Here is a 25,007-nt window from a genome sequence, read left to right as displayed (position 1 = left end):
GCATCACAAGAAATAAAAAAAAATCCCCAGCACTACAAAAATATAGAGTTATATAACTGAACAATTCCCCTTCTAGGTATATATCCACCCCCTAATTGAAAATAAGTACACAGCCTACTGTGGTGGTACATGTCTGTAATCTCAGGAAGCTGGAGCAGGAGGATCACAAATTAGAGGCCAGCCTGGTCAACTTAGTAAGACCCTGCCTCAAAATTTCTCAAAATTAGAAAGGGATGGCTGGGGGTGAAGCTCACCAGTAGAACACCCCTGGATTCAATCCCCCAACCTCCCCCCCCCCAAAAAAAAAAGACAGACAAGTGGTCAAATAGTGTACATGCCTGTTTAAAGCAGCAATATTTCACAGGAGTCAAAAGGTGGGAACATCCAAATGTCCGTGAACTGGTGAACAGATAAACAAACTGTGGTCTAAAAATGCTATAGTGGAATATGATGCAGCCATAAATGGAATTCTGATACATAACAGACTTTGAATAAACTTTGAAAATATTATGCTAAATGAAAGGAACATATACAGAGAAGTCTCATATTGTAGGATTCCCATCTATGTGAAATATCCAGAATAGGTAAATTCATGGAAACAGAACACATCAGTTGCAGTCAAGAACTGGGGAGGAGGGGAATGGAGAGTAACTGCTTAATGGATACCAAATCTCCTTTTGAGGTGATTATTTTGAAAGTAGATAAAGGTGGTGATTGCACAACACTGTCAATGTACTATCACCCACGGAAATGCTCACTTAAAAATAGCCAACTGAATGTTGTGTGTGTTTCACCGCAATTCAACAATGCGCACTTAAGGGCTGGAGCCCTTTAAGGATCGCGACTGGGTGGGGGAGGTGGGGCCAGAGAGGCGGGCTTGTGAGAATCACGTGAGGCAGCGCCTGCGCGGAAGGGTCACGTGGTGGCTGGGCCGGGGAAATGGCGGCTTCAGGAGAGAGCGGGGCTTCGGCCGGCGGAGGCAGCACAGAGGAAGCATTTATGACCTTTTACAGTGAGGTGAACACAGAATGAGGAATACTGGAGCCTGGAGATCCCACTCGGGCCTTTTTTCCCAGTGGACGGAGGCAGTGGATCTCCTGGCTTGGACCGTTGGCCGGCTCCTCCTGTCCGGCCTTTGGGGCAGCGGGGTCTGGGGGTGTGTGCGCGCCTCTGGCAGCTATAGCTGCTGGGGGAATCCCCTTGCATTGTATGAGTGATGGGTGCCCGACGTTTGGAGGGAAAATACAAGTGTGGCCAGCGAGGTGCCTGAGCGCGGGCACAGTGCCCTAAGACCTGGAGGCTTGGGCTGGCAGAGATTGGGCCCTTAGTGGGGGTGACTTAGCTGTCTTATTCTAAACAGAAGCCATGACTCCTCTGTAGTGAGTTGTATTAGTGATTATTTCTGTGGTTCACCAACACTAGGCACTGCATCATGACAGGTAGGCATTACATTCTCCCCCCCATTTTGCAGATAACAAACCTGAGGTGTAGGGAGGTGAAGTAATTTGTTCGGGATCTTAAAGCAGGTAACAACTTGGTGTCAGGACGGGAGCATGCTTGGTCCGAGCTTTATTTACTATTGCATCTCCAGCGCCTAGGGTACAGTAGATGCTTGCTAAGTATTTGTTGAGTAAATGAATGAATATATGAAAGAAAAGCATAGCGTTTGGACTCAAAGGCCCGCAGGTTGAAGTTTTGCAAGGCAACTTGATTTGGGTTGAATTCTTTCAGGGCCTTAATCTTGACAGTCATCAGTTTACATGACTATAAAACAAGGAAATTAATATTAAAGCAAGAATTTTCATTAGAATTAAGGGAGTTAACATATAAGAAAGAGTTTTACAAAATATAAAGTACAAGAATCTTTCCCAGAATTAAATTAAAGCTGAAGATGGGATCTCTGTAAGAGGGTATGGATATGAGGAAATAGTTGTGAGTTAGTTAAAATTGTGGACCATGCCTCATTTATCTTTTATATCTGGTATTTGTAAACGTTTTTTTTTTTTTTTTTCCTTGTGGTACTGGAAATCGAATCCAGGGCCTTGTGTGCTAGGCAAGAGCTCTACCACTGAGCTACATCCCAGCTAACTCTGGGATTTGTAACGGCACTTGTTACATAGTATCTTCTTCATAGTATTACATTTAAAACCATGAATTAGCACATCCTTTTTAATCTGTCCTTTTGAAATACTTCACTTGAGTGTAAATATATACAGGTCCATGCCCTGATACTAAAGTTTATTGACTTCTAATGACTCAGCAATTATATTGGGACTTGTTTTACTTACCATCTCTTAATTTAAAAAAGTAGCAACCTTTGTTTATTTGAATTGGATGGGAGAAAGTGCCTAAGGAAAGTCTTCAGTCATTAACCACTATATAATGAGCACTTGCCATGCACTACTGTTCTGTTTAGGTTCTGGGAATATGGTAGTGAATTACAGGAAAAGATCCTGTCTTCATAAAGCTTGCATTCTGTAGAGAAGGACCATAGACATATACAGTGTAATATGTAAGTAGGAATAAGGATTATGAGTATAAGTATTGTGAAGAAAATAAGTCTGGGAAAGAGGATTAGAGAGTATGATAGGAGTGATCCTTCTGTTTTAGAGTGAAGAGAGAAGATGGTGAGAAGGAATGGCTTTTTTATGTTATTGAAATTCTTTCCAACCTTGTTTTGACCATAGATGGTATAAAACATACTAGAGATTCATTCTAGCCAGCATTCCAACCCTGACAGTGGCACCTAGGATGTTTCCTCAGGACTACCTAGTGTTTGTTCTCCTTGGCATTGTCTTCTAGACAGGGATTTTTGCTAATTCTGTTAGAGATATGTGGGAGGAGTTATTTGCTCCTTCCCTTGGGGTTATTAATGCTGCTTATAGTTCATGATTCATTGTAACCATTATATTTTTTTTTAAATAAAAAGTTGTAAATTAAGTGTGAACATATGCAAGTGAATCTTTCATCATTAGAGTGGAAACTGAGGGTGGTGGTCATGACTTATTTATCTTCAAATCCTTTTTTTTGGGGGGGGGGAAGGCAGTGCTTGGGATTGAACCCAGTGTCTTACTCTTTGAATCTTTTTTTTTTTTTTTTTTAAGGGAAAAAGAAGTTTGATGCCAGTTCTAGAGTCAAACTGCTGGGATAAAAATTCTACTTTTATAAAGTTAGGAAAAAGTTGGTTAACCTCTTTAAGTCTATTTTCTTATCTGCAAAATGGGGATAATAGTAATACCTATCGAGTAGGATTATTTAGATTAATAAATACATGTAAAATTATTATGTTATTGAAATTCAATAAATAGTAGCTGTTGTAATTATTCCTCAGTGTTTAGCAAAATATCTTGCACATGATAGATATATAAATAATTGTTTGCTGAACATGTTACTGAGTATTATGTTAAGATAACTTTGAGCTTATTTAATGAGGTTACTAATGAATTGTTTAATCCTCTTTAGGTGAAACAAATAGAGAAGAGAGATTCAGTTCTGACGTCCAAAAATCAGATTGAAAGATTGACCCGTCCTGGTTCCTCTTATTTCAACTTGAACCCATTTGAGGTGAGCTGATTGATGTTGCCATGGTCTCTCTGATATCTGCAGGCAGACTTATATCAGAACACACAGTTAATTTGTATCTGTTGGGATTCAGAAAATTCTGTAGTAAAGAACTTTATGCAGTAGGTAGGTTGTCTTTGAACTTGAGTAGTTTTACTGTGAGCACAGTTAGGCAGCATGTTAAAGAAAATGAGATGGTCTTTGCCTTTGAAATGTTCTCCATTATTTTTTTAAAAAAAATTTTTTCAGGTGTAGATGGATACAATACCTTTATTTGTTTATTTACCTTTTTTTATGTGGTGCTGGGGATCGAATCCAGTGCCTCACACATGCTAGGCATGTGCTATACTGCTGAGCCACGGCCCTATCCCCTCCATTATCTTTTAGCAACCAAAATATACAATATTTTCAGATGTAAAGGGGTAGCCAGCCTTAAAAATTTAGGGTCCTTGATTTAAACTACTCGTAAAACAAGGTGTGTAGTTCCAGTGAGTAGGGAGGCTAAGGCAGGAGCATCACAAGTTTGAGACCAGCCTTGACAAATATAGGCAAAAAATAGAACAAACAAGAATAAATAACTGTGTTTAATCCCATCTAAGAGATATAGTCACTCCTGTTAAACTGTTTTATTTAAAAATAGGATCATACACTTCATAGTATTTTTTTGAGGGAGCTGGAGGAGCTGAGAATTGAATTCAGGTCCTTGGTAATGCACTTCGTCACTGACCTATAGCCCTAGCCCCAACTTTATGCTATATTATATTGTTATAAAAATATATATATATTTCTTAATACCTTTACTTTGTTTATTTGTTTTTATGTGGTGCTGAGGATCTAACCCAGGGCCTCTCACGTTCTAGGGGAGCGCTCTACTGCTGAGCCACAACCCCAGCCCTAAAAATATTTTCTTACAACATTTTTTTTTTGAGAATTTTTTAATATTTATTTTTTAGTTTTCGTTGGACACAACATCTTTGTTTGCATGTGGTGCTGAGGATCAAACCCGCTTGAGCCACATCCCCAGCCCTCTTACAACATTTTTAAAAGGTTTATTATATTTAATAATTTCTTTATTGTGACAGGTTCAAACTAGCTTCTAACTGTTGACATTTAAAAATAATTTTGAAGTGATTATTGTTATATTCATAATATTCATGGGGGAAAAGTGAATATTGTTATATTCATAATATTCATAGAGGGAAAATCTGAGATACGTAATGGGGTGATGTTTACATTTAACCTATTCACATTCTCTGTGTACTGTAGTATATATGCTATTTAAGTGGTCATTGTTCTATATTGTTTAGGGGATAATGACAGGAAAAAGTCTTTGTGTTTAATATAGATGCAGTTTTATTCTGAATGTTGTGTGTTGTTGTTTTTTTAAATATTTTCTTAGTTGCCAATGGATCTTTATTTAATTTAATTTATTTATTTACATATGGTGCTGAGATTTGAACCCAGTGCCTCACACATGCTAGGCAAGCTACAACCCCAGCTGTTTTTCTAAATGTTTTTGATCCATGTAGTTGATTGAATCTATAGATGTAGAACCTGTGACTACAGAGGGCTAATTGTCATTGGCATTTTCATCTGTTTGATGAAAAGTGACAGATTATTGGGGACCAATGTAAAGGCTAGAATTTTAGTGCGCTAGTAATTGATATCATTCTAGAAGTGGAACCAACTGCCTCATAGCTCTTGTTCTGAGCATAGTAAGTAGTTCTGAATATGTGAAGATAGATATGTTAAAGTTGCATCCTCAGGAAGGTGTGAAGTTATGTTTAGGCAAGATTCTATGACTGTCCTTTAGAATTGTTGTCTGTTATGTTTCATATGAACATGTCAGCTACTTTGTATATGTGTTAGTATATGTGATTGCCTTACAAAGTTGCTTTTTTTTTGGGGGGGGGATGTTGCTATTGATTGAAATCACTGGGCTATAGCTTCCCAGCCCTAAATTATGTGTTATTAGCCCATTAGAAAAATCTGTGACTTCTGTTTTTTAATGTAGTACCTCTTGAGACATTAAATGAATCAGATCTTCTACAAAGGTATGCATACTGGTCTTTTTCTAGTTAGAGGAGACACTGCAGTGATGGCTGTCCTCAAACTTTTTTTTTTAGTTGGTACTGGTTATTGAACCCAGGGGTGCTAACCACTGAGCCACATCCCTAGACTCTTTTTTTTTTTTAAATTTTTGAGACAGGGTCTTACTAAGTTGCCTAGGGCCTTGCTAAGTTGCTGAGGCTGGCTGTGAACTTGCCATCCTCCAATAGTCCTTACTGAGCAACAGATAGAAACTGGGAAAGTTAGATTGGAAGTCAGAGTTTTATTGCAGAAATCTCTATCTAGGGAGCATTGTTCATGTGTTTTTCTTTCCTACCTGCCATTTCTTTCTTTCTTTTTTTTTTTTTAATGTGGTACTGAGGAACCAACCCAGTACCTCACGCATGCTAGGCGAGCACTGTACTACTGAGCCATAACCCCACCCCCTCCTTCCTACCATTTCTTTATTTGGACACATTTCTTTAAGCCATTATGTAAGCATCTTTCTTAGGAATTCTATAGTTGTTACTATTATTATTTTCATTACTGGGGATTGAGCCTAGGGATACTTTGCCACTTAACTATATCCTGGCCTTTAAAAAAAATTGTTTTGAGACATGGTCTTGTTAATTTGTGGAGGCTGGCCTCCAATTTGTGATCTTCCTGCCTTAGTCTCAACTCACGGGGATAACAGGTGTGCCTGGCTCTACAATTATTCTTTTTTTTTTAATTTGATACTGGAGATTGAATCCAGGCGTTCTTAACCATTGAGCCACATCCCCAGCTCTTTTTATTTTTTATTTTGAGACAGGATTTCACTAAGTTGCTAAGGGCCTTACTAAGTTGCTGAGACTAGTTGTGAACTCACGATCCTCCTGCCTCAGCCTCCCCAGTAGCTGGGATTATAGGTATGCCACAAGCCCAGCTTCTGTGATTATTCTTAATCTAAAGGCCCTCCCTCCACTTCCTTAAGGTTAGATGTACTCTGTCCTTTGATGCTCCTTTTGAAATTATAAGGATCCACCAGCCAGATCCACAGACCTTTTCTGTTTATCCTGTTCTGTATTAGGATTTCAAGGTATTTATTTTACAAGACTCCGGAACTTACACATTATTAGCAGGTCAGGGAGTTCAGGTGTGAACTAAGACCACATTCCTGAAGATACCAAAGGAGACTACTGTAATTGAGTTCAGGAACTTATCTGAATGCCACAGTAAAGTCTTCTTCCTGCCCCACAGTGTGATGATTTATTAGCTCTTTGAGGTTCAATACACTGCATCTCTCTCATTACTATATCTCCAAAGCCTGAAGCACAATGGAGTTACAATAAACCTTTGCAGAGTTGGAACACACAAAAAAAGTGTTTGCTTTTTTTTTAATCCCAGGGATGGGGATTGAACCCAGGGTTCCACATATGCTAGGCAAATACTCTACCACTGAATTACATCCCCAGCCTTATTTTTATTTGAGACAGTCTCAATAAGTTGCCCAGGCTGACCTTGAACTTTTGATTTTCCTGCCTCAGTCTCCCAAGTAGCTAGGATTACAGGTTTCATCTCTGCTCCTAGCACCTCTTTGTTTTCTTAGAGCCATACTGACAACCTGGTGTTACTCATTATTGTCAGGATTACTTTTTATGTTCTACTCTAGAATCTTATGTTCTACTCTATCTAGCTGTCTTCAGTGCTTCTGAAGTTTGTACTGAATATAGAAAATTGATTTCAAAGAGGTTTGGGTGACAGGTGTAAAACATTTATTTTCACTATTTAATGGCTACTTTCAACTGAGGGTTGAATTAGTTTTGTGTGCTTTTGGTGCAGGGGTTTGAACTCAGGGGCACTCTACCCAGCTCTCTTTATTTTTTGAGACTGGGTCTCATTCTTTATTTTTTGAGCTAGTCTCAAACTTGCAGTCCTGCCTTAGTCTCCTAAGTCACTGGGATTTCAGACATGTGCCAATGTGCCCATTGTGAGTTGATTAGTTTTGAAGGCAATTGGTGAATATTTGTTGCCAGTGATTAGTGCATATATGATATAAAGTTGGAAAAATAACTTTTTTTGTGTGTTTGTGGTGTCTTTTTTCTTTTTTCTTTTTTTTTTTTACCATATGTGTGAAAGCAAGCTGTACATATTCTAACACTTCATTACTAAATACCTTAGCATGCATCCCAAAACAAGAACACTTGGGCTGGGTTGTGGGTCAGTGGTAGAGTGCCTGCCTAACCATGTGAGACATTAGTTTCGATCCTTAGCACCACATAAAAATAAATAAATAAAAGTGAAGGTATTGTGTTCATCTACAATTAAAACAAAAACCAATAATACTGTCCCAAATAACCACAATACTATTACCACACATAAAAAAAAAAAATTGATTAAATTATATCATCAGGCATGTATGATGCAGTATTCCTGTAATTCTAGTGATTTGGGAGCCTGAAGCAGGAGGATCACAAGTTCAAGGCCAGCCTCAGCAACTTAGCAAGGCTCTAAGGAACTTAGTAAGACCTTGTCTCAAAATAAAATCTTTAAAAAAGGGCTAAGGAAGAATATAGCTCAGTGTTACAGCGTCCCTGGTTTCAATCCCAGTATCGTTAAAAATAAATAAATAAATAAATAAATAAATAAAAACAGACATCATCCAGCATATAATCCACACTCAAATGGCCCCAGTTGTCCCCCAGATCTCCTGTATAGCAATTTTATGCTTTTAACTGACCCACTATAGTAATCATTTTTCTATCTGTGTGTATCCCATGACATGCTACAAATCTCAAATATACACCATAATATATATTTTTTAAAAGAACCTACCAAGATTTATGGAGTACATTTGGCATGATTAGTTCCAAACTGTAATTTTTTTTAGAGACCTTTTTGTGAAGATGAGAGAATTTCCATTTTTTATCATTCACTTTGGACACCTTTTAGGGTCCTTAAGCTTTTTCCCTAAAACCATTGGTTCTCCTTTGAATATTTTTGTATGTAAAGTTAACCTCCCCTTGTTGGTAATCTTAAATGGCTTTGCTCTTCCTATTGAGTGACTCCCAATTCTGTGTGTGTGTGATTGTGTGTGTGTGTGTGTGTGTGGTGTGGTGTTGGGGATTAGACCCCAGGTCCTTGTGCATGCAAGCAAGCACTCTACCAACTGAGCTGTATCCCCAGCCCCCAAATCTTTTTCCCTTGGGAAGATATCAGTGGGTACACTGACTCTTGAAAATTTTTGTTTTGAAGTAGTTGGTCTCACTTCTCCCTTATCCTTGATTGTGTGCCTAGTATTTGAGAATGGGTATGCTCCTGTTATACCCTTTAAAAGTCTGTTAATTTAAAAGCCAGGTGTGGTAGTGTGTACCTGTAATCTCAGAGACTCAGGAAGCTGAGGCAGGAGAATTACAAGTTTGAAGTCAGCCTTGGCAACTTGGTAAAACTCTGTCTCAGAAACAAGTGCCTCTGGATTCCATCCCCAGGATTAGGAAAAAATAGTTTATTAATGCAATAATGATTATTCTGCTTCATTGCCAACTAGTTGCTATGGCTGTTGGTGGACTATATATTTTAAAAACTTTATATTACTTGTTGCCAGGTATTTCTAAGACCCTGCAAGTGTTTGACTAAACTTAGAAGACCTTTTTTCAGTTTTGATTTTTCTGTTCTGTATTTTTATTTGAAGACTTATTTTCATTTTTTCTCTTTGCTTTCCTTATTAACCAATCCTCATTTCTACTAACTTTGGAATGTACTTATTTCTTCTACCTCAGTCATCGTTCCTTATGGGTCTGTCTCAAACTCTACTATGATACAGATCATATGGGACTCTTGTTAAAATGTTTGTTATAATTTATTCAGGCCGAAGTGGGGCCTATTCTTCAGTATTTCTAACATTCTTTTTAACCTCTGCTTTTTTGGCACCATCCTCAGGCCCTAAATACCAAATAAACATGCTATGTGAAACCCATGGACTGCACTACGAACTCATCTACTTATACCACTCTCTTCTGTAAAAAGCACTTACTATAGCAGTTAAAATATGTGCCCCTGCTAGGTGAAGTGGCACATGCCTATAGTTCCAGCAACTTGGGAGGTTGAGGCAAGAGGATTGCAAATTTGAAATCAGCCTCAGCAACTAAGCAAGACCCTGTCTTAAAAATGAAAAAAGGGGGCTGGGGATGTGGCTCAAGCGGTAGCGCGCTCGCCTGGCATGCGTGCTGCCCGGGTTCGATCCTCAGCACCACATACCAACAAAGATGTTGTGTCCGCCGAGAACTAAAAAATAAATATTAAAAATTCTCTCTCACTCTCTCTCTCCTCTCTCCTCTCTCACTCTCTCTTTTAAAAAAAAAAAAAAATGAAAAAGGACTAGTGGTAGAGTGCCCCTGAGTTCAATCTCCTGTACCACCAAAAACAAAAATAAAAACAAAACAAAAAAGTTCCCCCTATTTATTTTTGCATTTCTAGTACATATGAATATATTCAGGTAGTAATTATAAGATGAACATTTGAATGAATGAGTATATTTGTGGTGATGGGGTCAGAGTCCCTGATAGGGAATGTCAACACCAGAACGCATCAGGTTAGAGAAGAGTGATGAAATTTGTTTTTTTTTTTTGAAAGTGTTGCTCAAAAAATATAGATGTCCCTGTCATTTGTCTGTACTCTACCTCTCCAGAGTTGGAATCACACTTTCCTAAAGTGGGTCCCATGTATTGCTCACAGGTTTCCACAGTGATTCTCATGTTTACTCAGGGTTGAGAGTCATTGGGCTATGTAAATTACAAAGTGACCTTTTCTTACTGAGATGAAAATCAGGTAGGGTGTAATTTTTTTCTCTTGAGTTGCTGTGCTTTATTTACATTTGTAAAGAATAAGGGGAGGTGGGATGGCTGGTACTTAACAAATGAAGGAGAAATGTATTTTCTTATGATATAGAAATATCTCTAAGGCTATGGAGTAGCTCAGGGGTTGAGTGCTTGCCTTGAAAATAGATTCTACTTTCCAGCACCACAAAAACAAAACAAAATATGTCTCTGGGTGTAAGGTAAATCATTTTCTGATGGAAAGTTAGCATTATTTAATTGAGAACCTCAAATCAATATAGCTTTTATTCTGTTACTGACTTGATCATTTGTATTTCTTGAGCAATTTTTAGAACTATGTGTCAGTCAGTGTTCTAGAACAAAGGGTACTGTTCTAAATGCTGATTATAATTTTACTCTGTGTGTGTGTGTGTGTGTGTGTGTGTGTGTGTGTGTGTGTTGCTGGAGATTGAACTCAGGGCCTTGTGCATGCTGGGCTCTATCACTGACTGAGCTATATATCCCAGCTCTATTAAATATAATTATTGGCTACCTCTCAAATATAAATTATTTAATCTTTTTACAATTTTGATTTTGACTCTTGCAGGTTCTTCAGATAGACCCAGAAGTGACAGATGAAGAAATAAAAAAGAGGTTTCGGCAGGTACAATACTATTTTCCTGTAATAGAGTTTGAATCTTTTGAAAAATCTGTAAAACATATGATTCAACCTGATACTTTGGGGCCAAAGTTTAAACTTTTTTTCCCCCAACTTAAGACTAGATAACTGTTCTTTAAAAAACTCATAATGATAAAAGATATTAAATAATTTAATGACTTTAGCTTACCTGTGAATAGAATGTATCCAAAGAGAATCTCTCTAGCCCCTTAATTTAAGAATAGACTAGTAGAATTTATATGGAGTCATGCTTACTAAATCCCCTGTCTTCTAGGAGAGAACACATTAAAGTGATTCATAACACCTTTTTATCTTTAAGACTTCGATCTTCAATAATTTTTTTTAAAGAGACAAGGATCTGCCTATGTTACCCAGGCAGACCTTGAACTCTCAGGTGATCTTCCTGTTTCAGCATCCTGAGTTGCTGAGTTGCGGGTGTGTACCGTGGTGCCTGTCTTATTTTTCAATTTTATCTCCCAACTTACGTAGATACCTAAGAAATACCTGGTTTAACATTGAGAGTGCTTTTAACTGGAGATGGGGTCTCATTGTGTTGCCCAGGCTAACCTTGAACTTGTGATCTTCTTGCCTCATCCTCCCATGTAGCTTGAAATTGCAGGTGTACATTACCTTGCCTGACTTAAAGTTCTTTTTGAAAATTCCCCAGGAAAGTAGATCTGCCAGCCTCTGATTCTTGGCCATTCTTATGTTTAATGACTTGAACTACAAAGTTTTATAGTAACTTTTTTGAAAACAGTCTCAGTTTTCACAGCTGAATAACCTAGGAGTTGAATGATGATATTCCTTATAATTTATCTTTGCAAATAGGGTTTTCTATTTTATTATATTTATTTTTTAAAATACATTAATCATATTTTAATTTCATGCCAAGGATACTTCAAAGTTAAAAATTAGTCATTTTGCGAAGATATTTGCAATGTTATCTGAAACTGAATTCATTAATTATTACTGAAAAAACGTGCCTGGATTTCTTTTTTCTTTTTTCCCCCCACATATTTGGGCTTTCTGTTTTATACTTTTTGGTAACCTTCCCTAACTTCTTTGTTTTTTTTTTTTTTTTTTTAAAGAGAGAGAGAGAGAGAGAGAGAGAGAATGAATTTTAATATTTATTTTTTTAGTTTTCGGCGGACACAACATCTTTGTATGTGGTGCTGAGGATCGAACCCTGGGCCGCACGCATGCCAGGCGAACGCGCTACCGCTTGAGCCACATCCCCAGCCCCATCCCTAACTTCTTTGATGTATTTCATATTTTAATAGTACCTAACCAGTGCTGAATGTAATACTTCAGTTTTGTATGATATGCTTGTTAATATTCAGTATTATGTTTGCTTCTTCAGTGAATTTTCTCCATATTGCTGACTCATAGTCATCTTTTGATCTACTGTTAAGCCAAAATTGTTTTTATCTTTTCCTGCTCAGTCATTTCCCAATATATAACTCTATAACTTTTTTTTTTTCTGAGCTCTACTCTGCACTTAAATTTGACTTTTTTTCCTTTTCCAAAAATCTTGTTTCCTCATACAATGCATTAGCAGTCTTTTCCAATTTAATAAGCAAGCATTCAAGTCCTTAATCTAAACAGCTTTTTATGTATTTAAGAACTCATTAAGAGCCAAGAATTTTTATTGAATTATTATATGGCCTTACAAGAGAGGCATTGGAGCTGTATGACTTTAGTTTAAATCTTGACTGTATCACCCACAAGCAGTATGAGTGAACTTGGGCAAGTTTCTTTAAACCTTTATGCCTGTTACTTTCTTTGTAAAATTCATGAGTAAGTATTTAAAGCACTTAGAATGTCTTGGTGTTTATCATGTCCTCTTATATACTAACTATTGTCAATATTTACGAGTATGCTAATTTCTTTACTTATATTAATCTCATTCATTCAACAACCCACTTAGATATAGGTACCTAATATTCTTCCATTTCTAGAGCAGGAAACTGAGGCAGATAGAGGTTAGATGAGTGACTCAAGGTCTCATACTAGTAAGTGATTTAAGTTGGAAATTAGACCACAGGATTATGGCTCTAGTAATGCTCAATTTAGCTTTATATTCCCCTCCCACCCTTTTGTATAATGGCCTAATTTCCCATTTGTTTTTGTTCCTTAACACAGTTCCTTTGTTTGAAAAAGTTGGGTTTTGTCTGTCAATAACATTATGTCAGGTATCTTAATTACAGATGTCTGGAAGAATCACCTGTGTAAGTTTTCTTTATTTTTTTCACTTTCTTATTATGAAATTTTTTTCCAAATATTTTTTTAGTTGTTGATGGACCTTTATTTCATTTATTTACTTATATGAGGTGCTGAGAATTGAGCCCAGTGCCTCACACATGCTAGGCAAGTGCTCTACCACTGAGCCACAACTCCCTTATTATGAAAATTTTATATTTTAAAAAGAAAGAACAAAAGTACTCATATACCCCAACATCTATGTCTAGCATTCACTTCATTAACTGTATATCTTTGAATCATTTGTAAATTGCAGACACCATGATGCCGGGTTTCTGTTCTCGAGACTAAAAGGCTCAGGGGTCACTCTAGTTAAACTGGGCTAACTGGGCTTCACGAAATAACCACACAAGAGACACAAATACCTTTTTCTTTGGGGTCGCTGTGACGGCTCCTCTGACCTTAAGGGTCTGCAGAAAGAGAGAGAGCACACGCTGACCCCTTTTATTGAGGAGAAGCTATTCAAATGAGGCAAGGGGTCAGGTTTCAGGGGGCTGAGTCTGTCTTCATGATGTCCACTGTCAGCAGGTTGACTGACACCTGGGTAGGCCACACCCAAGGGCACAGTAAGAGAAGGGGGCACACGCAAGGCACTTCCATGGAAGATTCTATCCTAAACAGGGCAAAGGGTTATATTACAAAGGAACAGGTGAGCATAGCTTCACCCATGGGGCTGTAGCAAGACACACCCATTTCTGTGACTGAGTGCCTCAGCACCCAGCTGGGGAGTGTAACTCAGTCACCCATAAGGTTGGCCTCCCACACCATGATGCTTCACCCCTAAATACTTCAGTATATATCCCCCCAAAATAAAGGACATTCTCTTGTACAACTGCTTATCTCATCTAACAAAATTAACAATAATTCTTTATTATTATCTGAAACCTGTTGTAATAGAGGTTTACGAAGTTCAGGTGCCAGATATTCAGGTCAGGGGGTGGAAAGTAGACATCTGTATTTTTGAAAAGATGTTTGTAGTGTAACTGGAACCCACTATTTTATATTAGGGGTTCTTTTAGGAAAAGTTTCTTTTAGGAAAGATGATTTCTCAGACCTGCTTTGTCCCCCTCAGTACTCAGCATAAGGATCAAAATAGTACTTTTTGATTTCCCTCTTCCCCTGAATTTTTATAACATCTTCGTGTTAGCCTTCCATTTGGTCTCAGATTTGCGTATATGTTTCCCACTTGTGCATTTACTTTTTGAATTTTGTTAAAGACCAATATTTTGGGGTATTTGATGAGATTCGTCAAAATTTTAAAAATGCTTCCTACTGAGCCTTTTTTGGTCATAGTATCTTAAGCATTTTGTGTAGTAAAGGGAATACAATGCATTCCAAGAGTTACTAAATGTTTCTCTTATTGATGATCCTAACTTTTCTTGTAGTTGTCCATATTGGTGCATCCTGACAAAAATCAAGATGATGCTGATAGAGCACAAAAGGCTTTTGAAGGTATTTGTAAATTTACCTGCTTCTGAGTAATATATTTTCAATGCTAGGAGCTAACTGTTCCTTGTTCTGAAAAAGAATGTTATAGTTTTATTTTCTGGTCATGAAAAGGCTGTGGATTTCAGTAAAACAGTTGTTTAATGTTGCTTTTTAAGCAGTAGACTTTGGGGGTTGGGAATGTGGCTTAGTGGTAGAGTGCTTGCTTATCATGCATGAGGCCCTGGGTTTGATCTCCAGCACTGCAAAAAAAGAAAAAGTAGACCTTAATATTGTTAAAACTTTTATGTGCCAACAAGACTGTTATTGCATAGGATATTTTTTTCTTTGAATATAAAAAAATAGGAAATATTTTATCTCTGAGTTTTAATCTGGATCTGGTGTATTTAGCCTTGAGGCTGTACTAAATTTTTTCCAAGGCTTTCAAGGTTATTGTTATAGATCAGTGCTTTTAAAAAAAAATTTAGTTTAACAAGTAAATAATTTGACAAAGTAGGGAATGCTTTTAGACAGCACAAGTCCATTTACACTGCCTGAGTATAGTTCAGATTTTCAGAGGGTGTTTGCAGAAACAGTTAATTTCAATGTTTTGCATTAGCTGTGGACAAAGCTTACAAGTTGCTACTGGATCAGGAACAAAAGAAGAGGGCCCTGGATGTAATTCAGGCAGGAAAAGAATACGTGGAACACACTGTAAGTATTTATAGTGCTGCTGTGTTTATAGGAAGTATCAGCAAGCCTTGGGCACCATGTAGGAGGGTAAATGTAACATAGTAGTGCCTACCAGCATTACTTCTGACTACTTATGTGGTCTCCACCACAGATCTGTTGTAGTGAAAAATAGTGTGTGCCTAAAGCTAAATTTCACCCCAAGAGAAGAGCTCAGGATAAGGAATGACTAGGATACTGCTTCTCTCTTTCCCAAACAGTCCTGTGTTGTGGACAGAGCTGCTCATTACATGTTGCCACATTTCCGCTCATAGTAGAAAAGTGATTCAGCTGTGTGATATGATGCTTGATTCTTGATTTTTGTTCTTGTCCCTGTGAAGGGCTTGGAATGTGGACTTGAGAAGTGCTGGCTAGGGGATCTGAGTAAAGTTTTTTTTTTTTTTAAAGAAGGTACATATTCATGTTAATAACAGAGTTGGAAAGGACTCAGTTGAAAGAAATTCAGATATGGCTGGTGTTTTTTGTTTTTGTTTTTTGCTTTTGGGGAATTTTATAAATCTTATAAGTGACTGGAAGAGGCATGCTTGAGGTAAGAAAGGTCTTTAATGTTTTACTTGCTGGAGCAAGAATCTCAAGGCTGTTATAAGAGCTGTTTCAATGGTGAGTGAATGTGGAATGTGACCTGCCTTTTGAAGAGTTTTGGAGTCTGAAATAGAACTTTAATAATAATAATAATAATAATAATAATAAAGAAGAAGAAGAAGAAGAAGAATTCAATTTAGATGAATAAAGTAAATTTAAAGAAGAGATGAAGGACCATAACTGCATCCCGCTGGTCATGTGTTGGAAATGGCACCTGTAGGTCCAATCCTAGTAGATATCAGAAAAATGCATGACCTTTTGTCCTTAAGTCGTTGTAGTAGTTAAGGAACCCTTCCTTTTTGTATTTTACCTGTAAGAAAGTCACCCTTATACTTCTTTACCACAAGGTGGCAGTAGGGCCTTTCAGCGCTTGGAATGCACTTGACTTGGATGATATAATAGGTTATTTAATGCAGTTATATCGGACTTGTGTGAATAGGTATATTTGATTTTTTTTTAAGACTCAGTGGTGGCTAAAGTGATAAAAATATAAGTTAGTGTGATGTGAAAATTATTGGTTTCAGGGAGTTTCACAGTGAAAAGGAATAAGAATGTAGTTGTAGAAATGCTAAAAAAATCCTACTTACACTTATGTCACAATTTTGTAGTTTCTTCTAAAATGTGACAATCAGTGTTTTTGTTGTTGTAGTAGTTTTTATTACTGTAACTGTATAACCACAAGTCAAGAAAAGTAAACAGGTAAATAGATATTCAGCGAAGCAAAGGCTATGTGGATCTGACTCAGTCTTAGGAGTTGCTGATCTTCCAGATCCTCTCTCATCCTTTCTGGTAGATTGGATTTTAGATGAGGTTAGAGAAAGGACCTAGTATTCCTAGTTTTCCTTAGTTGCATTGCTAAGTTTTTTGTTTGTTTTGGTGAGGGGAGGCTTGCTGTTTCTTACTGTAAACTTCCTGTTATGTCTATACAGAAAAGTGTACACATCAGATGTGTGCAGCTCATTGGTAATCTCAAAGTGTGGGTGCTCATCTTCTGATGAAAAAAATTCTTTTTAGGTAAAAGAGCGGAAAAAACAATTAAAGAAGGAAGGAAAACCTACAAATGTAGAGGAAGATGATCCTGAGCTGGTAAGTTAGATATGAGAAAAGCAACTCTATCTTATTTGATTGGGTGCACTGATTGGTGGGTTTAAAGAGAGGGAGGCCTGAAAAAGATGCATATGTGCTGTAAACATTTTAACTTAAAATGTTATAATTGTACACTGAAACATAATTTTACATTCATTCACCTTACTCTGATGAAGGACTGTCACTACTACTTTGGGTGTACATCTGTTGACTGGAGTTTGCAGTTGACTGTTGTATAAGCCACGCACACCAAATATTATCTACTTTTAATTTCTTTTGAAGTATACTGTAAACTTGGTTTCTTTTTGAAGCAATCCAATAAATGTGATTCATTTTTTAGTCTTTTCCAGATTTCTTGTATGTAATTCACCAGCAATTATTTTTTAGAACTCAAGTGCAATGGATCTTTCAAAGAAACAAGCATTTATTTTATAACTATATTCATCAATTTCTGAGATTTAAATCCCTGTAGCTATTATAATAATTATAGCTGTCGTAGAAAGCTTTGGGAAGAATATAGCCAACCCTTGGTAACAGTTGTCTGTCTGTTGGTCCTGGGTGTTCATGGTGCTTCAGGTGATGCTTTGCAGAGAAAATAGTGGGTTTTAGATAACCCATGGATTATTTAGTGGACATTGGTTAAGGGAGATTCTACTTTTTTCTGGGGAGGGGGTGTTACTGGGGATTGAACCTAGGGGTGCTTGACCACTGAACTATAGCTGTTTTTATTTTTTATTTTGAAACAGGGCCTCATTAACTTGTTGGAGCTGGCCTTGAATTTGCAATCCTCTTGGCTCAGCCTCCCAAGTCACTGAGATTACAAGCTGCGCCTCTGCACCTGGCTTTTTATTTATTTATTTATTTTTGTGGTACTGGAGATTGAACCAGTTGCTGGGATTACAGGTGTGTGCCACTGCACCTAGTTATTCTTAAGAACTCCTGAAACTAAAGAATTAAAAGCTGGTGGAAATCTGGGTATGGTAACATCCCTGTAATCCCAGTGGCTCGGGAGGTTGAGGCAGGAGGATCATGAGTTCAAAGCCCGCTTTAGCAATTTAGTGAGACCCTAAGAGATTCAGTGAGATCCTGTCTCAAAATTAAGGAAAAAAAAAAAAAAAAGGCTAGGGATGTGGCTCAGTGGTTAAGCGCTCCTGGGTTTAAGCTGGGGTGGTGCATGCTCAAAGCCAGCCTCAGCAATTTAGCAAGATCCTGAGCAATTTAGACCCTCTCTCATAAATAAATAAACAAACAAACAAACAAATAAATAAATAAATAAAGCTAGCTAGTGGAGAGGGAATTGTGGTTTTTTTATTTTTGTTTTTTAATACTTTTTAGTTGTAGATGGACACAACACCCCAATTTTACTTTACTCCTATGTGGTGAGGATCGAACTCAGTGCCTCACCCATGCCAGGCAAGTGCTCTACCCCTGAGCCACAACCCCAGCCCCGGGACTAAGGTTTTATTAATAACTTTGTGTGATAAGGGCTAGGTCACTTACTTTCACTTATTTCTCTGTAATTTTTATAAATTCTTTAAGGCTGTTATATAATTCACTTAAAAATTTTTAAAAATATTTATTTATTTTTTCTTTTTTTTCCAAAGAGAGAGTGAGAGAGGAGAGAGAGAGAGAGAGAGAAAGAATTTTTAATATTTATTTTTTAGTTCTCGGCGGACACAACATCTTTGTTGGTATGTGGTGCTGAGGATCGAACCCGGGTCGCACGCATACCAGGCGAGCGCGCTACCGCTTGAGCCACATCCCCAGCCCAAAATATTTATTTTTTATTAATTCTTTGGTGCTAGAGTGCCAGGGATGCTTCACCATTGAATCATATCCCCAGGCCTTTTTCTGTTTTTATTTTGAGACAGAGTCTAACTATTGTTAGGGCCTTGCTAAATTGCTGAAGTTGGCTTTGAACTTGCGATCCTGCTGCCTTAGCCTCCTGAGCTGCTGGGATTATAGGCATTCCCCACTGTACCTGGCTTATCATACACTTTTTTAAAAGGCTCTTTGTGGGCTGGGAGTGAGGTAGAGCACCTGTGTACCAGGTATCAGACCTTAGGTTTGATCCTCAGCATCAGAAACAACAACTACTACTCCTGTGTCTTTTCCCCAATGCTGTATTATCAGTTTTGTCACTGTGTTAGGTGCATACAACTGAGATACAAAATGTTGGTAGTTTGAACAAGATAGAGATTTGTTGTCTCTCCTATATGATAGTGTTGGGGAGGGTGGCTGCTGGTGTGGCAGCTCTATACTGTGTGTCACCCATGGTCTTGGACTACTCTGTTCTTTGGCTTTATAAACAAGGATGTTGCCCCATCCTCATAGTTCAGGATGTCTATCTCATCAGCTCACCCATGTGCCAAACAGGAGAATAGAGGAAAGGGGGAAGAACCTCAAAAAGCATTCCAGAAGTTGTATATATCCCTTTTCCTTGCATCCCATAGACTAACTAATACTTAAGTTATAGGGCCATACCTAGCTACCAGGAAACCTGGGGAATATGGACTCTTCTTTTTTTGGTTACTTGGGATTTAACCCAGGGGTATTTTACCACTGAACAAGCCACATCCCCAGCCCTTTTTATTTTTGAGACAGAGTCGTACTAAATTGCTTAGGGTCTCCTTATGTTGCTGTGACTGGCTTTGTATTTGCCATCTTCCTGCCTCAGTTTCCCAAATTGCAGAGATTATAGGCATATGCCACAGTGCTTGGTGGAAACACGGATTTTTATGTTGGGTGACTTTGTCCCTTAGGGGATTATAGTGGAGGGGTAACAAGTAGCTCTGCCTTATTAGTAGACCCTTGAGACTTATCAGTTTCATAGCAACCAGCTTACTGCCTAGCTTTGGTCTGGCTGAGTAGATAATTGTAAAATATTTTTGGAAAAAAGTAAAAATTATTTTTACAAGCTCTTTGGAGGAGAGTACCCTCTAAAACATCAAGTGGTGGTAATAGAATATAGAATTCTTTTAAGAGCTTTTGCCAGAGCCAGATTCCTGGTGCCATCTGTGTGTGTGGTAGAAGAGGAAAGATCTCTTAGGTTGACAGATGATTTATCTTCTAAGAGCAGCATTGTTAACTGGTTCTCTCTGAAGAATCTTTTTTCATTGCTGGGTTTTAATCTGCTTTTTGTCTTGGGTTCCAAATGCAAGTACTTGATTCAAAGTTGTTGTAAAATACTTAATTTTATTTTCTTTTGTCTTTAATTTTCTTGTAGTTCAAACAAGCAGTATATAAACAGACCATGAAACTCTTTGCTGAGCTGGAAATTAAAAGAAAAGAGAGAGAAGCCAAAGAGATGCATGAAAGGTACACATCTGTACATTCCTTTGAGCTATATCTAAATGCCTAAATTAATTAACTTTGGTCTCTTGGGATTTTCCTAATGAAGGAATTGGGTAGTACATCATTTAAGAGGCTGTCTAAAATAGTTATCTAAAATTGCCAAGATTTTGAATTACCATGGTAAGAAGTGTTGTTTGACTTTTGGGAAATACTAAATTGACCTGTCCTTTAGGGATTTTAGTTTTACTCAGAAGTATTGTGTGTTTCTTCCTGACTTTCTGGAATAAAATAGGCACGGTAATTAAGGCCATTGTTACTGAGGCCAGAACCTTTTATGGGACTTGTAGCTGCAACTTTGGTGAGTATATAATATTGTATAATGTAATCATTTATACTAATATGATTTCAAACTAGCCTCCATATCATTAGAAATATGGCGGCTAGTTTGGTTCCTGTATTTTGTATTGTTGGTTGGAGTTCAGCAGTAACTAGATTTTGCTAGTTGAGGTTGTGATATGTTATTTTAGAATTGGGTGTTGTCCAGAGATCTTTTTGATAAAGAAACTCATTTCTCTGAAATAAGGTGGTTCTCAACATAACTTTGTTGCTGGCTAAACCAAACATTTTAGATTACTAAAGGCCAGGTTTGATTACCTTATCTTTCTTTATAACAGGGATGGCTACGTCCTTCCCAAACCCCTGCCCACAGTCTCATTTGCATGTTTAGAATGAGACCTTCACAAAAATGTTTTGAGCCCTTTCCAGACAGCCATCTTTTAAACTTCTAAGGAATTGATTGACTTTATATGTTTGCTTCTATAGGGACATACCTTAAATTTTATAGTTAACACATTTTGTAAATATCACATAAATATTTTTTTTATGTCTTTTCCACTAGGAAACGACAAAGGGAAGAGGAGATTGAAGCTCAAGAAAAAGCCAAACGAGAAAGGGAATGGCAGAAAAACTTTGAGGTAAACTGCTAAAGTGGCTAGGGATTCTTATTTCAGGATAAGGAAACTTGGTTCCTGGGGCATTCCCAGGACCTACTAAGGCAAACAGAGGGAAATGGGGTATGTGGGGAAGAGTAGGAGCTGTAGAGGTTGAGTTTGGTCTGACTCAACCTCATAAGCTCTGTAGTTTTGGCAGGGGCAATGAGGATCCCCAAGTGGTTTTTTAGAAATTGTGGTAGGCAAAGCTGCAAAGTGGGCCTAAGAAAAATGGATTGTGCATTTAATTTAAGGGGGTAAACATAGTGTAGTACCCTACCTAGAGGACTGTTAGTAGAAACTGAGGTCCTTGTGACCCCTGTGTCTTTCCTGCTGAGATCTGAGGTTTTTGAACTTGACTCTTCTTTGATATTCTTGGTCAATTTCTGGGTTGTAGCATCATTTGATCTTCCTTCTTTGTCTTTTTTTTAAATTCTTTTAATGCTAAGACTTGAACTCAGAGTCTGTGACATGCTAGGGAAGCATTTTTACCACTGATCTATAGCTCCACCCACTGGTCTTTCTTTTATGTAATTTAGGACTCAGGGTTGGTTTGTGGGAGTAGGTCTCGCTGAATGACTGGCATTCCTGTGATCGCAACAGACTCTGTTATTCACTTTCATAGTGACCTGGATATTGCCCCGATCCTCGAAGTAGCAGAATGTGTCTTTCCTGTAGCCCCATGGATTGAGCTACGATCACCTGTTCCTTTGTGATATTATCCCTTTGCCCTGTTGGGATAGAATGTTCCATGGAAATGCCCTTTGTGTGTCCCCTGCTCTTGCTCTTCCTTTGGGTGTGGCTTTCTTAGATGTCAGTCAACCTGCTGACAGGATATATCAGGAAGCTAGACTCACACTCCTGAAACCTGACCCCTTGCCTCATTTGAATGGCTTTACCTCAATAAAAGGGTTCAGTACTCACTCTCTCTTTCTGTGGACCCTTAAGGTCAGAGGAGTCGTCACAGGACCCCCAAAGAAAAAGGTATCTCTGTCTCTTGTGTGGTTATTTTATACAGCCTAGTTCCCCTGGAGTGACCCTGAGTGTTTTTGTCGCAAGGAACGCTACATTGGTTAACTAGAATTGATGACTTTGTTTCTGTCCCATGTATGAAAAGAAAGAAAAGAGCATGTCCCTTGATAATAAGATATAGATTCTGTGGCCCTCTCAGCACAGCTGGCTTTGGTGCCTTCATCCAAGTTCAGGAGAACAATAGGAAGGTGTAGTGGAAAGAATGGCTGGGACTGCTGACTAGCTGTGTGACTTTGAGAAAACAATTTAACCTTTCTGAAATCCAGAGAAATTTGTGAAATGCTAGTTGCAGTACACACTGTAGTAAAGGTTAAAAATAACATATGCTAGGGTTGGGGATGTAGCTCAGTGGTAGAGCACTTGCCTAGCATGTCCCAGGCCCTGGCTTCTATACCTAGCTCTGAAAAAAAAAAAAAAGGAGAACGTATGCTGACCACTTAGCCCAGAGGTCTCCAACAAATGAGGACCTCATTATTGTGATGAGTATTACTCATTGTGCCCTTCTCTTCCAACCTGTGACTCACTCTGCTTCTGGGAGGTGGTATTAGACTCCTGGGCCCCTGGAAGTGGGAGAAAGCTTGGCTCTGTTCTATTCTTGTATTATTCCAGAGGGTTGAACTGGGCTGGGCTACAGAGGGTGGACAGATGGCAAGGCAGGGTCAGGTCCTTCCTCTTATTAACTAGTCTCCTCATCTCAAACTTGTTTTGTTCTTCTTCTTTTTTCTTTCTTCTTAGGAAAGTCGAGATGGTCGGGTGGACAGCTGGCGAAACTTCCAAGCAAATACAAAGGGGAAGAAAGAGAAGAAAAATCGGACCTTCCTGAGACCACCGAAAGTAAAAATGGAGCAGCGTGAGTGACCCTCCTGGGTCACAGCCACAGAAGCTTCCCCCAGCTCCCTCCTTCCTGCTCTGAAGGACTCATTCTTTTCCTCCCACCTCCACCCCAACATAGAATAGTTTTGCTTTTTAGTCCATTTTGTTTTCAATACAATTTAATATCGATCAGAGTAATTCTTTTGTACATTGAAATGAGGGGCTCTGTTTAAAAAAGACTCCCCCCACCCGTTACCCTTAGAACAACCAGGATTGGAAGGTGCCACCATTGGTGCTGCCTTCTTTCCCACAGCCTGTAACTTAATGTTTTGTACTTCACTGAATTGTGATGGTTAGAAACTCCATAGTTTGTGGAAATCATCTAATTAAACATATTGCTTACAGTGGTGTTTCTGTGACTTCAGAGACAAGACTGGGCTGCATTAGGAAGCCCCTTTGCCTCAGTTCTTGTTTCTGGGTGTGCCATCTTTTGAAGCCCCGGATCAGAAAAGGAAGGCAGTGTGGGCATACAGAGCAGTCGCTTGATGCCCTGAAGTCCTCTTGTATTTGGCATGTGCCCTTCTGTCTGACTGACCAATCAGCATGAAGCACTGAGCCACTTATAAACCTGTTCCAAAGAGCTAGCCATCTTCCATCCAGTACCATTGTGTCCTAGCCTGTCTGCATTCGTTAGTGGTAATATTCTTTATGTATAATAAATTTTTATACCCAAACCACTGATGTACTCTCCCTCGGATGTTATTCCAAAGATGGGTCCCTTCTAGCTTGCTCTAGTCCTGAAATTGGGGTTGAACATACATAGCTCCCTACCAGTTTCTTCACCTGTAAAAGGAGAGCTGGGGATGTAGCTCAGTGCTTGCCTAGCATGTGTGAGCCCCTAGGCTTAATCCCCAGTACCTCACACACAAAGACTGTGGCTTCTCTTAGGGAAGGTTTATCCTTGGTGTGTTTAGATTAACTACCATAGTGCAAATCAGTGTTGCCAGTGTACTATTTTTTTCTGTGTAAAATGAGAATACTGATTTTTTTTGTTTGTTTTTTTGTCATTTTTTTTTTCTTTATGATACTGGGGATTGAACCCAGGGATACTTAACCACTGAGCCACATCCCCATCCCTTTTGTTGTATTCTATTTAGAGACAGTGTCCCACTGAGTTGCTAAGTGCCTCACTAAGTTGTGAGGATGGCTTTGAACTAGTCAATCCTCCTGCCTCAGCCTCCCGAGTTGATGGTTGTCATTTTTCCTTTTTTTGAGATCAGGGGTCTCACTGTGTTGCCCAGGTAGGTCTCAAACTCCTGGGCTCAAGTGATCCTCCACCTTGGCCTCCCTATAGCCACAGGACTTTAGGCGTGTACCACTACACCCAAGCCTGAGATACTGATCATTTCGAGGATTAAATAAAACAATGGATGAAAGCACCCAGCTTATAATATATCCTCAGACATTCTGCTTGCTATGAGAGAATGGATCAGCCCTCAGGAGGGGCATAAAGGGAGAAGTGAAGAAGATATGTGAAGGTGTGAGAAGCTGGGTGATTCAAAACAAGACTTTTTCCTTTTGTAGTATCAAAAGATGAGTAAACAAAATGATCATGAAAGGCATGATGTCTGCTGATATCAAGATATAACAATTTTAATTTGCTTCTTTGCACAAGGAAATAGAAAGTTGATTATC

At 38.4% G+C, this 25,007-nt stretch overlaps 1 protein-coding gene across 1 annotated transcript; it reads left to right on the top strand.

Moving 5' to 3' along the window:
• Window positions 1-908: 908 nt before the first annotated feature.
• On the top strand, window positions 909-24,053 carry Dnajc8 (DnaJ heat shock protein family (Hsp40) member C8). The gene is made up of 9 exons (XM_077791246.1): window positions 909-1,017; window positions 3,463-3,564; window positions 11,011-11,067; window positions 14,727-14,793; window positions 15,386-15,480; window positions 17,113-17,184; window positions 20,411-20,502; window positions 21,377-21,452; window positions 23,235-24,053. The coding sequence occupies exons 1-9, from the start codon at window positions 940-942 to the stop codon at window positions 23,355-23,357; spliced, it is 762 nt and encodes a 253-aa protein (XP_077647372.1). The 5' UTR covers window positions 909-939; the 3' UTR covers window positions 23,358-24,053.
• Window positions 24,054-25,007: the final 954 nt, after the last annotated feature.

This window comes from Urocitellus parryii, chromosome 11 (genome assembly GCF_045843805.1).
Source record: "Urocitellus parryii isolate mUroPar1 chromosome 11, mUroPar1.hap1, whole genome shotgun sequence".
In the NCBI taxonomy this organism is placed as follows: domain Eukaryota; kingdom Metazoa; phylum Chordata; class Mammalia; order Rodentia; family Sciuridae; genus Urocitellus; species Urocitellus parryii.
This window is presented reverse-complemented; position numbering and strand designations above follow the sequence as displayed.

Bases quoted from the DNA above. Each gene is read 5' to 3' on its own strand.
- Dnajc8 (XM_077791246.1), top strand. From the start codon at position 940: ATGGCGGCTTCAGGAGAGAGCGGGGCTTCGGCCGGCGGAGGCAGCACA. The intron at 3,565-11,010 runs GTGAGCTGATTG...TGACTCTTGCAG, and splicing joins TCAACTTGAACCCATTTGAG to GTTCTTCAGATAGACCCAGA. The intron at 11,068-14,726 runs GTACAATACTAT...CTTTTCTTGTAG, and splicing joins TAAAAAAGAGGTTTCGGCAG to TTGTCCATATTGGTGCATCC.